The 15327-nt window shown below is 35.6% G+C and overlaps 3 protein-coding genes across 4 annotated transcripts; 1 reads left to right on the top strand and 2 right to left on the bottom strand.

Annotated features, from left to right (window-relative positions):
* Positions 1–102: 102 nt before the first annotated feature.
* On the top strand, positions 103–1117 carry LOC111803730 (uncharacterized). Its single transcript, XM_023688255.2, has one exon. It carries the CDS (start codon positions 113–115, stop codon positions 971–973), a length of 861 nt encoding a protein of 286 aa, XP_023544023.1. The 5' UTR covers positions 103–112; the 3' UTR covers positions 974–1117.
* A 2856-nt stretch (positions 1118–3973) lies between these two features.
* On the bottom strand, positions 3974–5911 carry LOC111804425 (NADPH-dependent aldo-keto reductase, chloroplastic-like). The gene is made up of 7 exons (XM_023689227.2): positions 5578–5911; positions 5448–5498; positions 5309–5385; positions 5138–5225; positions 4696–4971; positions 4372–4617; positions 3974–4298 (listed from the first exon to the last, which is right to left on the bottom strand). The coding sequence occupies exons 1-7, from the start codon at positions 5692–5694 to the stop codon at positions 4212–4214; spliced, it is 942 nt and encodes a 313-aa protein (XP_023544995.1). The 5' UTR covers positions 5695–5911; the 3' UTR covers positions 3974–4211.
* Positions 5912–8598: 2687 nt separating this feature from the next.
* Positions 8599–12093, bottom strand: LOC111803804 (ultraviolet-B receptor UVR8). Of its 2 annotated transcripts, none has more exons than XM_023688376.2 (12): positions 11944–12092; positions 11635–11843; positions 11430–11503; positions 11247–11331; positions 10941–11072; positions 10540–10770; positions 10136–10366; positions 9962–10005; positions 9603–9785; positions 9267–9357; positions 9088–9131; positions 8599–9008 (listed from the first exon to the last, which is right to left on the bottom strand). In XM_023688376.2, exons 1-12 carry the CDS (start codon positions 11946–11948, stop codon positions 8880–8882), a joined length of 1458 nt encoding a protein of 485 aa, XP_023544144.1. In that variant the 5' UTR covers positions 11949–12092; the 3' UTR covers positions 8599–8879. The 2 variants fall into 2 exon arrangements, 1 of the variants encoding a protein (XP_023544144.1); XR_002816426.2 differs by having other exon boundaries at positions 8810–9008; positions 9608–9785; positions 11944–12093.
* Between the last annotated feature and the right edge of the window lie 3234 nt (positions 12094–15327).

Here is a 15327-nt window from a genome sequence, read left to right as displayed (position 1 = left end):
AGAGGGCGGAAAATCATAAAATAATAATAATAATAGACGCATTATTGTAGCATTTAATAGGTCTTGTTTCTTCCCTTAGCAAATCCAACAACCAAAAGATCATCAGAGAAAGATGGCTCCGGTGCCAAAGAACACCAAATTTCATTTCACACATCCAAACCACCCCTTGATTTTTCTCTCCGACGATCAAGATTACTACTGCGACGGCTGCAAAACCATCGGCTCCGACAGCCGATTCCGATGCCACGGCTGCGATTTCGACCTACATGAATTCTGCGCCAATTGCCCGGAAAAGCTATCCTTATTCATCCACCACCACCATCTGACTTTGGACGTCCTTAAGCCCGAAGCTGCTGCCCCCGGCGGCCGGTTTTGCGATGTCTGCCTGGGACCCGTCGAGGGCCTGTACTACCGATGTAAAGATTGCAACTTTGACGCCCACCCACTGTGCACCCAACTCCCCCAAGAGCTTGACCATGTGATCGACAAAAACCATCCTTTAAACCTCCAAAAGCTGCCCTTTGGAAGCTGTGTTGTTTGCACAACTGATTGTTCATCTCGTTGGGTGTACGGATGTGATATTTGTGGTCTCAATATCCATCTTGACTGCCTTTTGGAGCCCTACGACTCGCCGCCCGCTCACTCGACCGAGCCTCCAGTTCCACCGCCGAGTGGGACTACCTCACGTGGGATTTCGTTTGCACCGCCGCCGTGGCCAACTGGGCCAACTGGACCACCTCCAGCTCCTTATGGTTTCGCCGTCCCTTATTTTGGCTATCCTGTTGGATTCGGGTATGGATATTCCTACAATAATTATGGTTATTATCAAGCAAGTCAATATGGATATGAAGCACCGCCGCCCCCGCCGCCGCCACGTGAGAGAACGCTTACAAAATCAATGTTTTCTCTGGTGGGTAAACTGACCATGGGTGCAGTTACCAGTTCCATTTTTGGGATGCCTTTAAATTTTTAGTGATATTGCAGTTGGAATTGGAAGTATGAACAAGATCTTTGTCGTTTGCTTTTGTCTTTTCTTTCCTTTGTGTTTCTTGTTTGAATGTATGAATAAATGTAAATTAAGAATTTTAATTAATGTATGAAATGAAAGACGAAATTATTGGAGTTTCTATCGTTGAGTAACTGAAAAGGAAAGTACGCTTTATTGGTATAGACATAGACAGTAACTCTCAATTCTTTTAAGACATTTTTAGTCATTCTATTCTCAAGATTGCTCTCGTTCCAATATGGTTTTCAGTACATTCATATACCCCTCTGGTATATAACTGTCATTCATATAAAACATTTTGGTTAAAACAAAAAATAAATCCATGAGGTCTTTGCCTAAATAGGAGAAGTTTTCGTTATTGTTATCAATTGGTACTAGAGTTGTAGCCAAAACCTAACTACGTGTCGGAGGAAACCCTAAAATTTCAAACAAAGAATGAGCTGAAAGTCGTGCCTTGTCTAGACGTAAATTGTACTTATAATCCATTTAGATATTAACTCCTAATGAATAATATCTTATCCCGGTAAAGATAGATAGATCTTTCTCGTTATTTTTATTGTAAATCAACAAACCAAGAATTTCAGTGCGTTAATATTGCATGGATTCACACAATAATTATTAATTCAACTTGAAGATGACTGTGTCTTTGCCTTCCCACCCAAGTTTCAACCAAAATCAGCTGAACTTATTAATTTATTAGATTGAGTCGGTCTGATGTGTATGAATATCTCCGAGAGTTGGAGAAACTTTGACAAAAAAATTGGTGTCATCACTAAAATTTGTCTTTTTTTCCGCTTATGAAAAGTGACATATTTTAACTATGGAAAACTATTAAATGAAGATTTAATATATAATATAAGATCGTAACCATGTTTCGTCAAAGTTAAGTTAAGATTCATCGTTGTGTTCAGCTCAACAAGTGCTGGTCCAATATCGAGGGTCGTCAAAATTGAAGGTGCAAAAATATGAATTGAAGAAGAACCCGAACCCCACCACGAGTACTTACTTACATACAATATCTTATGAATTTCTGCACGTCTCAAACTTTAGCCTTGTTTTAATATGTAATGACATTATAATTTTTAAGGAATATTTAGTTATATAATGACCAGGTCTAGGATAATATGGCACGACACGGCAGCGTGATTTACGTAGCAATAAATGTCTTGTAATAATAAAGTCAAATGAACATTAATCAAATATTTAATTAATTCATAATATATGCTACAAGGTCAGAAGTTCCTGGGACCCACCTCCAAATTTATATATTTTCGATTTGTTCATTCTAAAATTCCATTTTAGTATTTATTAATGTTTTCATTTTTTAATGCATTTTAGAGGAATATAATAAATTTGTGTCAAAACAATTAGAACATATTTCAAACCTCCACGTCCACGTCACCATGATGTGAGATTCCACTTCGGTTGAACAGGGGAACGAATCAATCCTTATAAGAACGTGGAAACCTCTCTGTCGTAGACGCGCTTTAAAACTGTGAGACAGATGATGATACGTAAAGTGTTAAGGCGGACAATATCTGTTAGCTATTACAAATGGTATAAGAGGTAGATATTAGGCGGTGTGTTAGCGAAGACGTTAGCTCTAAAATGGTAGATTGTGAGATCCCACATCGATTAGAGATGAGAACGAAGTATTCTTTATAAAGTGTGAAAACAATGATACATAACACGTCGGTTAATGTGAAAAAGAGGATGTCACTCTCTATAGAAATTTAATCGAAAAGAAAAGCGGTTTAAATAAATAATAAATTTAATTTATAGTAAGAACCTTCCTAAGTCTTGGTCTTTTTTTATTATATAAGAAATTGGTGATGGAAGACTTTGTTCTCACCCCTACTTATAACCTCAGCAGGTGGTGCTCTCATTACAAAACCCTAATGGCAGTCCCAAACATGAAGTATCCATATGCTTACTACAACTATGGATATCCTTACCCTCACCAAGGATATCCCAAGAACCAAGCTTGTCCTCCTTATGGATGCAATTATCCTCCTTATGGTTATCCTTATCAAGGATATCCATATGCTGCAGCAACAACAGTTCCTCCTCCTGTAGATCATGGACAAAAGCATGGGCGAAAGGCAGGGAGGATCTTGACGTCCATGCTTTCGTCTATGATTGGGAGTATCGGTGCTTCTTTCATCTCTTCCCTTCTTTTTGGGGAATAGTTCTTATGGTGTCTTGTTTTTTCTTTGGGTTTGTTTATGGAATATGTATTTGGAGCAAATAAATCACTCCCGTTCGGGTTTGGTTATGGAATAAATTGTTTGAGTTATCTGATATTCGAGTGTGTATGAAAGAGAAACTATAGAAATATTTGTAATTTGTAACCGTGAAGTATTAGAGAATTATAGATTTTCTACTCCACACGTTTGATAGTTATTCAGAGAGTGAGTAATTTTTCACTAATGTTGCATCCATGAATTTGAGTGACAAGTAAATAAGATTTGAACCCTAATACGAAAATATATCTGCTAACTCTTAATCGGGTATTTTTCTAAAACTCCTTCTAGTTTGCGTTGCATCCGGTAGACTTATCAAAATACTTATTGATTTGACGGGTTGTTTTGGTGACTCAAAATCAAGAAATTTATAAGTCAATGTCTTTACGTTTCTACTCTCGTCAATGATGTTATTCATGATTGTGATTGAATAAGATAATTGTCTATCTTTTAAATTTCCGAGAAAAATCTAGATAATTATTAAGAAATAAAAGTTAGTAAATAAGTTTAATTCTAAAAAGTTCGTCTTGAAATTCGTGTTTTGGTTCTTAAAATTTTATTTTGGTAATAAAAAATATTGTAAACATTCTAATTTTTTTATATTCAACACTTACCATTAAATTTTGCTATTTCAGTTCAAGCATAGCTGGGTAGATAAGATATGAATATCATTTTAACGCAAATAAATTTCATAATGGAAGACTACGACACAATTGTTTGAGAATTGTTTGAGAAGGGAACTGAATATATAGAATTAATACCACACTTGGAACAATGAATTGAGATTTTAGAAGACAAATGGGTAAGAACGACTAAGAACTTAAAATGTTAAAAAAGAAAACAACATAAATTATTACAAAACAATCTCGGAATTAATATGAAATGGCGTCCTAAAAGAATGACCAAATCGATGTTTATCACAAATTCAAAGTGTTGTTATCAAATTCATATGGATATGGATATCATATCTCACCATCCCAAAGCTCTTCAAGGCTTTTATAAGGGCTTTGAGTTTCATGGACTGCAAAATCCCCGCGAAGAAGACGTTGCTGCATAATACAATCCATGCAAAAATTAGATCAATTTCTATGGCTTTTGAGCTGAATATCATTGATTACTTACCTGATGAATTTGTGAGAATTTTGAGAAGAGCTCAGGGGGAATGGACCAATCAAATAAGCTAAGGTTTTCAACAATCCTTGATTCATTTACGCTCTTTGGAAGAACACTGTGGCCACTTTGGATGCCCCATCGGAGGGCCACCTGCGCCGGTGACTTGTTCAGCTTCTCTGAAATTTCTATGAGAATTGGCTCCTTCAAGATTTCACCCTTCACCCAGCTCCCTGGAGATCCCAATGGAGAATATGCCTGCACCCATCATCCAATTTTCTATGTAAATTTGTGTGTCTGTTGATTATAGATAGCTAATGGATTTAGAAAATGTACCGAAAGATGAACGCCGGTGGATTTGCAGAGGTTGTGAAGTGCAGGCTGCTGCCAAACTGGGTGGCATTCAACTTGGTTAACAGCCGGTGGAACTTTTGCAGTTTTGAGCAAATCTTGAAGCTTTTTTGTTGAGAAGTTGCTTACACCAATGGCTCTTGCTTGCCCAGATGCATACAACCCCTCCATCGCGTTCCACGTTTCCGCAATGCACAACGGCGCCATGACCTCAGGAGCGAACCCTCTCGACCCGGGTTTCGTCCTGAATGGCCAATGTACCTGAAATAAACATGTCACAATTCAGGATTGTTTATAAGTAAGGAATACTATTTCCATTGGTCGAGACCTTTTAAAAAAGCCAAAAACAAACAATATCATACTATCGTAAAGGTTCGTGATTCCTAATAGTCACATCAGCATTTCATAGGGTATAAGAAAGGCGTACAAGATAGAGATCGATGTAATCAAGTTGAAGATTTTCTAAGCTTTTGCTCAATGCTTTGCAGACATCTTCAGGTGCTTGATCGCTGCACCTGTGGAGGAGATGAACGCAAAATCACTACTAATTTTGATGTAAATCATGATGGGGTTTTAGTACAAAACATGATGGGATTACCAGAGTTTAGAAGTGATGAATATCTCACTTCGCTGGACTACGCCCGTTGAAAACAGCTCCTTAAATGCTGCTCCTACCTGCAACAGAGTTTATGAATTCCATGTACAGAATTATGTTAAGAAGAAGGCAAAAAGAAAACCTCTTTTTCATTGTCGTAGACATGAGCACAATCAATATGCCTATAACCAGCCTGCACATAGAAACAGACAAACCCATCAATTTTGACTCTAAACTAAGTGCAATTTAGATATGTAATGATGCAGAGAAACCTTGACAGCGGTTTTGACAGCTTCTCCGACCTCGCCGGGAGGGGCTTTCCATGTTCCGAGGCCGACAGCCGGAATGGTTGCTCCAGTGTTGAGATCAAAATGCGAGAGTTTTTCCATGTTTTTGGGGCTTCTGAATCTCCAACGTTGTTTATTCTGGAAGTTTGGTTGGAAAGAGAGAACAGAGAGAACAGAGAGAACAGAGAGAACAGAGAAAACAGAGAAAACAGAGGTGGGGTTACCTTATTTGGTCTGGTTTTTGGTGAGACAGAAAGGGTATTATTAATGAATGGAGAGAATTGGGTTTTCTTTTTCTGGTCGTCTCTTCGTCTTCCATTGTCGAAGACTTTATATGGATTCCATTGTTTTCCCTTTGAGTGAGTTCCGCCATAAAATGAGGATCTCTGCTCTCTCAAACACACGTTTATCTGCCAACAACAAACTTCCTCATCCAAACCACTCTCTTCCTCGCCTTTAAAATACACTCATTCCCCCCATTTAATTACATCTGATGCTTCTTCGTTCAAAAATGGAAATGGAAACGTCTTTCCAATAGACACATTTTAAAATTTTGAGAGAAAGACGGTAAGCGAAAGTTCGATAATGACAATATTTACAATGACCATATTAATTTCTCCAATCAAATCTTTTTTTTTTTCTTTAGTCCGTATCATAATATTTTCACACAAGTTTAACGTTATGTCGTAAAAAAATTCATAAAACATATAAAACAAACTGATATTATGTAAATATAACAAAAAATAATAGATTTTAAAGATTAAATTACAAAATTTAATTTATAGGAATATGAAAAGGTTAAAATTTAGTTTATATGATTTTAAAATTTAGAATTTACCTTTTTAGTATGATAAAATCTTTCTAAATAGTCAGTGTTATCTCTTAAACCTCCGGTTTAAACTAATTATTTATTGATCAAAATATAAAAAAATATATTTATATTTTGACATTTCTATAAAAAATTGACACATCAACTCGTAGATATTTTAAACTTCCAATTTGTCACGTTTTACTTAATATAATGTGAACCAAATAAATTGTCTACCTACCTATTATTTTATTAATTGTTTTGTTCTTTTTCTAAGGTTGTTTTTAATTAATTAATTATTTATTTTTAATCATTTAACTTACGTGATAGTGGCAATTAAGAAAAAAAAAACCATTTAGAGATTAAATTTATTAGCTTAAATATATATATATATATATATATATATATATATATATATATATATATATATATATAAGACTTTATTTCAATAAATAAATAAATGTATATGACAATAAAATTAAAGAAAAACAACTTCGTAGTTAATTAGTAATATGTCTGTTAATGAGAGGTTTCGAAAATAGTATTTAAATCAAAAAATGAAAAACAAGAAACAAAATTGAAAAATATATGTTAAGGAATCTTTATATCTTAAGCTTAAACATATTTAAACAAATAAAAATAGTTGAAAATATATATAATTGCTTTGAACAAACCACCATACACACGGCGGCCCTCTTGGCCGGACCATCACTCACAGGCCACAGTTCTCCCTTTGGAGACTTCTTTCTGCGCGCGCACACACACACACACCTCATACTTCCAAACCCAACGGCTACAAACTTAAATTACAAGCAACAACTTATCCATAATCACCAAGCTTAAGCTTTCTACTTTCTTTCACTTTAATTTTCATTTCAAGCAGCAACTCGACGGGGAACCAAACGACGCAAAGGAGATTGAATCCCAGAAGCTGATATTCTAACACTGCCATTAGAAGAAGAAGAAGAAGAAGAAGAAGAGGCACTGTCTTGTTCATCACCTGCAAGTCTTACATATGAAGCTGAAGCAGAGGGAGACTCGTCGCAGCGCCATGACGGTTGGGTATCGGCTTCGTTATAGCCATTTCTGTAGTGGACAATGGCTTTGTAAAGGAATGGAATGAGGCCCTCCATCTTCCTCTACAACCACAAAGGTTATTACTTGATTTGGCTTCTTTGAAGAGAAGAGAAGAGAAGAGAAGAGAGCAGATGGGTTTGGTTTTATGGGGTTATTGAAAGATTTGGGGGATGAAATGTTATATGGGGTTTGTTTGGATTTGAGAATCCAGCTTCTCACGCTAACCCACAATCAAGATTTGGCCAAAATCGAGTCCAAGGCCCTTCTGATAGCTACAGAAAGCTATATCCAAACTAAATCTCCATTTGGCATTGCAATCTTCCACCAAATATCCTTTCTTTATTAATTATCTTTTCTTTCTTGTTTTCAAGTTTGGTTTTTTATTATTATTATTTGGAGGGTTTCTTGGTATTAGTAGCTTCTGATTCAAGGCTCCTCGGTTTGCTTGTTTGTATTGTTCTTGAGCGCTGTTCATATCAGCAGATGGGTTCCAATTTGCTTATATATATGGTCTACACTCAGAAACCCATTTGAGATTGGAAGTAACCCCAAACCATACGAAGGTTACCAACTCACTCTAACCTATATCAGTCGGGAAAGAAAATGAAGCATTCTTTGCAGGGTGTAGAAACCTCTAACGATGAACTTGAAAGAAAAATTCTAGAGATGACAATATATGCTAGCAATGGACAAGAAATGAAAATTTCAGAGATAGACAATATATGCTAGCAAAGGTAGGTTTAAGAAAGAAACCCTAAAAAAGACAATATCCGAGACTGAAATGAACATGGATTTGACTACCACTACTTCCAAGTTACTACATTATATGAATGGAACTAAGATGTATGAATTGTTTTGGACATATCTTATGTTATTCTCTTGTGCAATTTTATGAATGATTTCCCTCCTTTTTTTTTTTTCTCTCATATATACACATGTTTCTTGCTTTAAACTTTGACAAGTCCCATGGAACAAGTTACATACTGGCTACTAATTTAATATCAATATCAAGATCAACATGATTTTCCTTCAGAGGGAAGCCTCAATAATGAAGCTTATCAACCAAGCACCTAAACTAAATCCATCACCTGATCACACCAAAAACAAATGATGCAACAGAATTGAAAGGCCAACCCCCAAAATTATGTTTAAATTATATTTTACAGAAGTGGAGTTTGAAGAAGTTCAGAGATTTTTTTTTTCAACTCAAGTTCTAGAATGGAAGCAGCCCAGATTCAAGCAGTTAACAACAATATCTGGCTATATCCTCTACTGAACACAATGTGAAAATGCAAGTTTGATATCTACTGCTACTCAACTAACTAACCAGTCTAAACAAACAAATGAACATGTTAACCAGATCATATGGTTCTACCTCCTTCAGATTGATAACTTACAACAATTACTTCGATGGTTCAGCCTCGGCCAACATGAGCGTGTGCCACCAACCACAAACGATATTTTGCGGTAAGCATCCATCGATGGGAACCTTAGATGGTATGTTGCGATCGATTGAATCTCCAAGACCAAGCTGCGAAAACACGAAAGATATCGATAAAAATGCAGCAGGACATCGAAACTGACTTCTTAAGCTGAAAGAATCAGAGTACCTGGCCATATTTATTCCAACCCCAAGAAAATAACTGGCCATCATCTTTAAGAAAATCAGTAAGGGAAAAGATTAGAGCAAGAAATAACACATACGAGGTCAACAAAATGGTGTCGTGGGATCACTTCAACCCACATTCATTTCAGTAGATTGAATAGTAAAATCATAGGCTTACGATACCTGTTAGTACGGCATTGTGTCGAGCGCCACAAGAAATTCTTTTTGCACGCTTACTTCCCAAGATCGGAGCATCCAAAAGCCTTGGTACAGTCTAAAGTAACAAAATAAAAGGAAATTCTATGAAGACTAAAGACTAATCCAAGCAGTTTCATCATAAGTTCTTTGATGGTAAAATCACTTAGTAGTGGGAATAGAAGCAGACATCTCACGCTTAAAAACCAGAGACAATCTAATCCAAGCAGTTTGACAACTTTACTTGTTCTTTCTTCCATTCTCATCTAGACACAACATCGCTTACAAATTCATGGAAACGCTCAGGCAGAACAGAAAAAGTACCTCACCCTGGTCAGCACCAGTTCCCAACTGTCCAAACTGGTTGCCCCCAAAGACATAGATAAGACCTTCAGCAGTAATACAAAGAGTGTGCCATAATCCAGCAGAAATGTTTTCCACTTGGGTACCCGATAAAGAAGACACAAATGTCGGTCTCAGTAGATCATTGGTGTTCCCTTGCCCACACTGGATTAATAAAAGCCGTCATACGAAGATAACTAAACAATATTGGTACGTTTAACACAATAAGAATGGCGTGCTTGCAGTAGAGTACTTAAGGCATTTTGTTGCTTAAAATGGCTTATAGTTTGATCTTCGAGAAGAGCTTCGCCATAGAAAGACAATAGGGAAAGAAAACAGACCTGTCCATATAGTCCCCATCCGAAAGTAAGCAATGCACCAGTATCTGATACGTTAACCATATATAAGCAGAGTGAAACAGACTATAAAAGAAGAGGTATTGATGGCAAAAAAACCAAAACTCTGGCTGTATGATACTTTTAGACTAAACAAAGAAGGATATCGTATATTCTCACCTGTTACTACGATGCTATGGCGACCTCCACAAGCAATCCCCTTCACATAATTTCCGATCACTTTACCAGCAGCCGCTTTGGATCCTTGATAAATTACTGAAGACCTATCTTTAGCAGAAGTAGGCAATTCAATGCAAGGAATGATATGAGGGGAAGATACCATCTTCACCCGAGTACCCAAACCTAACTGTCCTTCACCTCCATGGCCCCAACCCCACACCTGTCCCATATCTGAAACTTCAGTTAATATAATGATGCATCAGGGTGTCTTTTTTCTTTACATCAAAAATCTTCCATAGCTTCGTACTTGATATACCCTACAAAACTATGCAGTGTAACCACAAAACGCTAAATTACGTCTGCAAATCGTGAGCATGTGGGTGGCTTCTGCATCAGAGATTTACCTGATAGAGCTAAAGTGTGGCGTCCACCAGCTGCAACCGCAGCAATCTTCACTCCCGGCCCAAAATTTACAAGACATGGTAATGCAGTAAATAGCTCATCTCCCGGACTAGAAACTTCAGCATCTTCCTTAACTGAATTGATTTTTCTTCGCTTTGCAGTTTCCTCTCCAACCCTTTTGTTGTCAAGTTGGGAATCCGTTCTATCAACTACGTTCCAGTCTTGAGATTCAACTATGAAGAACATATACATTTAAACAATCAAATCTACCAAAACTTCGAAACAGTTCACTTGTTGGATTTCATGAATCAAATTAGTATCCAGGATAACAATATCAAGAATACATATAATCTATTGGTTTTGCTAACTCCCCTGCCCATTTTCACAAGAACTTGAAAATTACCTTGCTCAGTTGTGGGTAGAGTTTGTTTCCCAGTAGAATCCTTTAACATAGCTCCCCCAATGGCCAAATCTCGCAATGTTTTCATGGAAGGTATGCACTCGCTCCAGCCCCATGTGTACACTTCGCCAGCCTCTGTACATTTGTTATAACTTCTTAAGCAGAGAAATATCCTTTACAATGGAAGAGAACATGTTTCAATCCTCAAAATAATCTATCATATCAACAACATAACACCTTCCCAGAAACAAGAAATCATCTGAAATTCCCTTACAAGTTTAGGTTGCAACAAAGAGAATGAAACGGTACCTGTAACGGAGACACAATGAGCCCAACCGGCATCAGCCTTCACCACCAAAGCCTCAGTTGGAAGAGGAAACGCCTCAGGAATCTCCTTAACAATGTTGCAGCTCGAAGAAGATTCCAAATCAATTCCAAGAGCACGCATAAAAATAAAATCAAAGAAGTTTTTCACTCAAACATCCACATTACCCCATGTTTTCCCGAAGTCAGGTAAATTTGACTTTCCTCATCCGCCGCACCCCACGTAATTAACTTTCCAGAATCTAAAACCCAAATCCATGAACAGTTCATCGACCAAAATTCAAAGAAAAAACAAAAAAAAAAAAAAAAAAAAAAAACCCCGAATTCCAGAAAACAATAAGAACAAGATTCCAAGGATCGAGAGCTTTAAAACCTGAAATGGCCATAGCAAACCCACAACCACCGCCGCAGACTTCCTTCCACGAATCCCCGCCTTCGATTGAACCCGGAAGCCGCACGGGCTCCGGCGAGAGCAAAAGGGATTTATCCGGCAAAGCTCCGGGAAGATAACCCCACATAAAAACAAGGGCATCGATTTTGTTCGCCATTTTTGCACAGTTCTGTCCTGCTGCATTCTCCTCCCTAATCCATTCGAAACCGACAAATAACAACTCAGAGAAATTCTAATTTCATTCAGAAAACAAAAACTATTCTGTAGAGAAGAAGAAACGGAAAGCTTTACTTCATCTTTCTCTCTTTGCATTCCGATGCATCCGCACATGAAAATTCAGCCAAAAAAAGAAGAAAAAACCAAAAAAGGTAAATTTCGAAATAATTTAAAAGGAATGGATCGTATCATTTACAGAGATGTAACGTGAGCCACGTCGGATATCGACGTGGTCATTGGACACGTGGAGAAATCGTGGCCGCGTTTGAGATCGCCACAAGATTAAGCTGGAAGTTTCTGGAAGCCAAAGACTTTTCAAATCCGAACCTTTCCAAATGCTTGCCACGTGGGTACCACATTTATTTATATACCGATTTACATTGGAGATCGCCACTTCTAAATCCACGGTTTAAATAGACCCACGTATGCCACGCTTAATTATCATTATTTTTTTAAATCAATTTAATAATTATATATTTTTTTTAATTATAAAAATATACGCTATAATCATATGCAATAATTTGAAAAAGAAAATGTCTCGGCCCACGTTGGGCCCAACGGACATAATTTTGTGATGGGCTTGGCTTGTTTTCAACCCAAAATCCCATTTTACAAAAAATTTGCATGAACTAATATTTTATATAATGGAACATTTTTCAGCAATTATTTCTCGTTATATATTTTTAAAATTACTCAAGTACGTGTCATACATACATGCATTATATTTTTTAACTACGATCTATTACTCGTAAAAACGAGTGTATAATAGGTTAAAAATGGATGAGAGGGTTGATCTAGAAGTCAGCACATCCCACGAAACATGCAAGAACACCTTCCTTTGCTTAGGCTCGAATCTTTGAACCATATATTGTGAATACACATACAATAATTTATGTTATTAATATCATCAGATCTAAAATACACTGTTAATGGGTGTTTTAAATTTGGGTGAGATAAGTTTGAAATATTATTGTTATTCCATGGGTCTGTGTCAAGGGAATGCATGAAAATAAAAACTTTATATTATAAAAATATGACCAATCTCACCCAATTTCTTGTCGTTGCTCCCTTTTTATAATCATTTAACACAACAATTTTCGTGCCGACACAAATAATTTCTCAATTATATATTAAAATGTAAGATAAGCTCACTTCATCTCGAATTTTCTTGAAGTTTTTTTATTTTGTAATAAAATTTTTTTTAAAAAAAATGGAGGTTCTCTCTGGATTTACGGATCAAGTTGCAAAGGAAATCATATTTGAAGGATTGGGACAGTCGATTAGAAAATGGCAAATGTCTTAATAATAATAATAATTATTATTCTGGAATTAAAAGATGAGTGATCTGTTCATTTTCAATAATGTTGAAACTTTTGTCACATTATATTTTCTTAGCTTAGGTTTCATTCTTTTCCTTCACAATCCTTTTAATTTATATCTTACTAATTTAATTCAATTATTTAAACATAATAAACCTATATATATATATATATATATATATATATATATATATATATATATATATATATATATATATATATATATATATATATACACGCTTATTTTTGCTAAAATCATATACGTTAGAAAGGGATCATTGACTTGACCTCTTTAAACCGCATGGTACATGACTTTGAAGTATCGCTTTCTTATGAATCATATCTAATGTCGTTCCAAGTCTAAATTTTGTTGACGCCTTCATAATATTGATGTCGTGATATGAACTAAGAGATATCAATCATACAATATGCTTTAATGAAGATGCGAAGAAAATATTGTTGAAATTATCAAAACGATATTTCAATTCATGCCACATTGAAGAAGAATGAAGTTTCATGTTATAAATTTTGAGTCGATTACGATTCAGAGTTACTGAATTTATTAATGTATTTTAAGATTTTTTATTTACTCTAACTTAAAATTATTAATTATGGCCATTAAGTAGGAAGGTTATAACTCTTTGAGGCTATATAAAGACATATATGTTGTATTTGTAAGAAGACTTGGAAAATTTAGTAAAAGGAGCATCTGTGCTCTTGTTTAGCGAATGACTAAGTTTTTTTGCAAATCTATGTAGTTTAGGTTGCATATAGAATCATTCAAGCTCGACGATGATCAATCTTGCTTGTGAAGTGATTCGAATCTCAAACAATGTTCTTGCCTTCAGATATTCGATCAACAAGGTAATCTGAATCTTACTCCCCTTGTAGTGATTGCTTATCTTATCATGTCGTTTGAAAAAACCACCTCAATGCACGCATACTTTACGACATGACAGTTGTTTGTGTGCTATTTAATTTTTTTAAAAAAAAAAAAAAATTGATTAATAGAAATTATATATACTTATATGAGATTGTAACAAAAAATTTATTTGTTGAGTAGGGATTAAGTAAATTTCCAAATGAAATAATAATAATTTAAGTTGAATAATGGAGAGTTTAAGGGACGACAATGATCAAATTGTAACTTACAAGAAATCGAATTGTTTATTATATTTCTGAATTCTTGGTTTATTGGCCAATAGATAGGCTAACTAGTTACGCAAATTGGAGAAATCATGAGGGCCTATTAGGAATTTTTCTGGGATATAAATATTATGATATAAATTCTAATTAAATAATATTATTTAGCATAACTAAACATTTTGACTACATGATTTATTTATATATTATACACACACATGTACGTGGAATAATTGTTTGATGATGCAATATTTAATGTAGAAATGTTCGGTTTTTCATCTCCTAGATAATTACACTTAATTTTATGTCAAATGAGTTTGAAAACAATAAGGTTGTTCTAATGAGTTGGATGATTTTATTAGGAGAATTTGTCTAATTAATTAATAATTAATAACTCTCCCACGTCCATTAGATCTGAGAACAAAACCGTTGATAAGAGTGTGGAAACTTTTCTCTCCTCGTATTTTAGAAACTTAGAGCGGAAGTCAAAAAAAAAAACCCAAAAAGGATAAGATCATGGACACTGAGCCTCAAAAGGGGATGAATTGTGAGATCTCACATTGGTATTGGTTGGGGAGGAGAACAAAATCGTTTATAAAAGTGTGGAAACCTCGAAACGTGTAAGAGAAATCGGGTGATATGTCAGAGAGGATATTGAGCTGGGAAGGAAGGTGGACACCGGATGGTGTGCTAGTGGGCCCCAAAAGGGGGTGGATTATGAGATCTGACATCGATTGAAGAGGAGAATAAAATTCTTTGTAAAAGTGTAGAAACCTCAAATCTCGTAAGAGAAAGTCCAAAAAGAATAATATGTACGGTCATTAAAGGACATTTTGTGGATAATGGAAGAAGAGAGAGAGAGTTGCGAATTAATTATTAGGTAATGAGTTGTGGTAAGTGATAATGGTTTGAGTGAGATGAGTTGAGTTAGGGCAAGAGGGTGTGGGAAAACAAGAGGGTGTAGAATAATATCTACCCACTAATTCACCTTAAATAT

This window comes from Cucurbita pepo, chromosome 10, assembly GCF_057944985.1.
Source record: "Cucurbita pepo subsp. pepo isolate OVF chromosome 10, ASM5794498v1, whole genome shotgun sequence".
NCBI classification, from domain to species: domain Eukaryota; kingdom Viridiplantae; phylum Streptophyta; class Magnoliopsida; order Cucurbitales; family Cucurbitaceae; genus Cucurbita; species Cucurbita pepo.
Note: the sequence above shows the minus strand (reverse complement) of the source record. Positions and strands in the feature narration are given on the sequence as shown.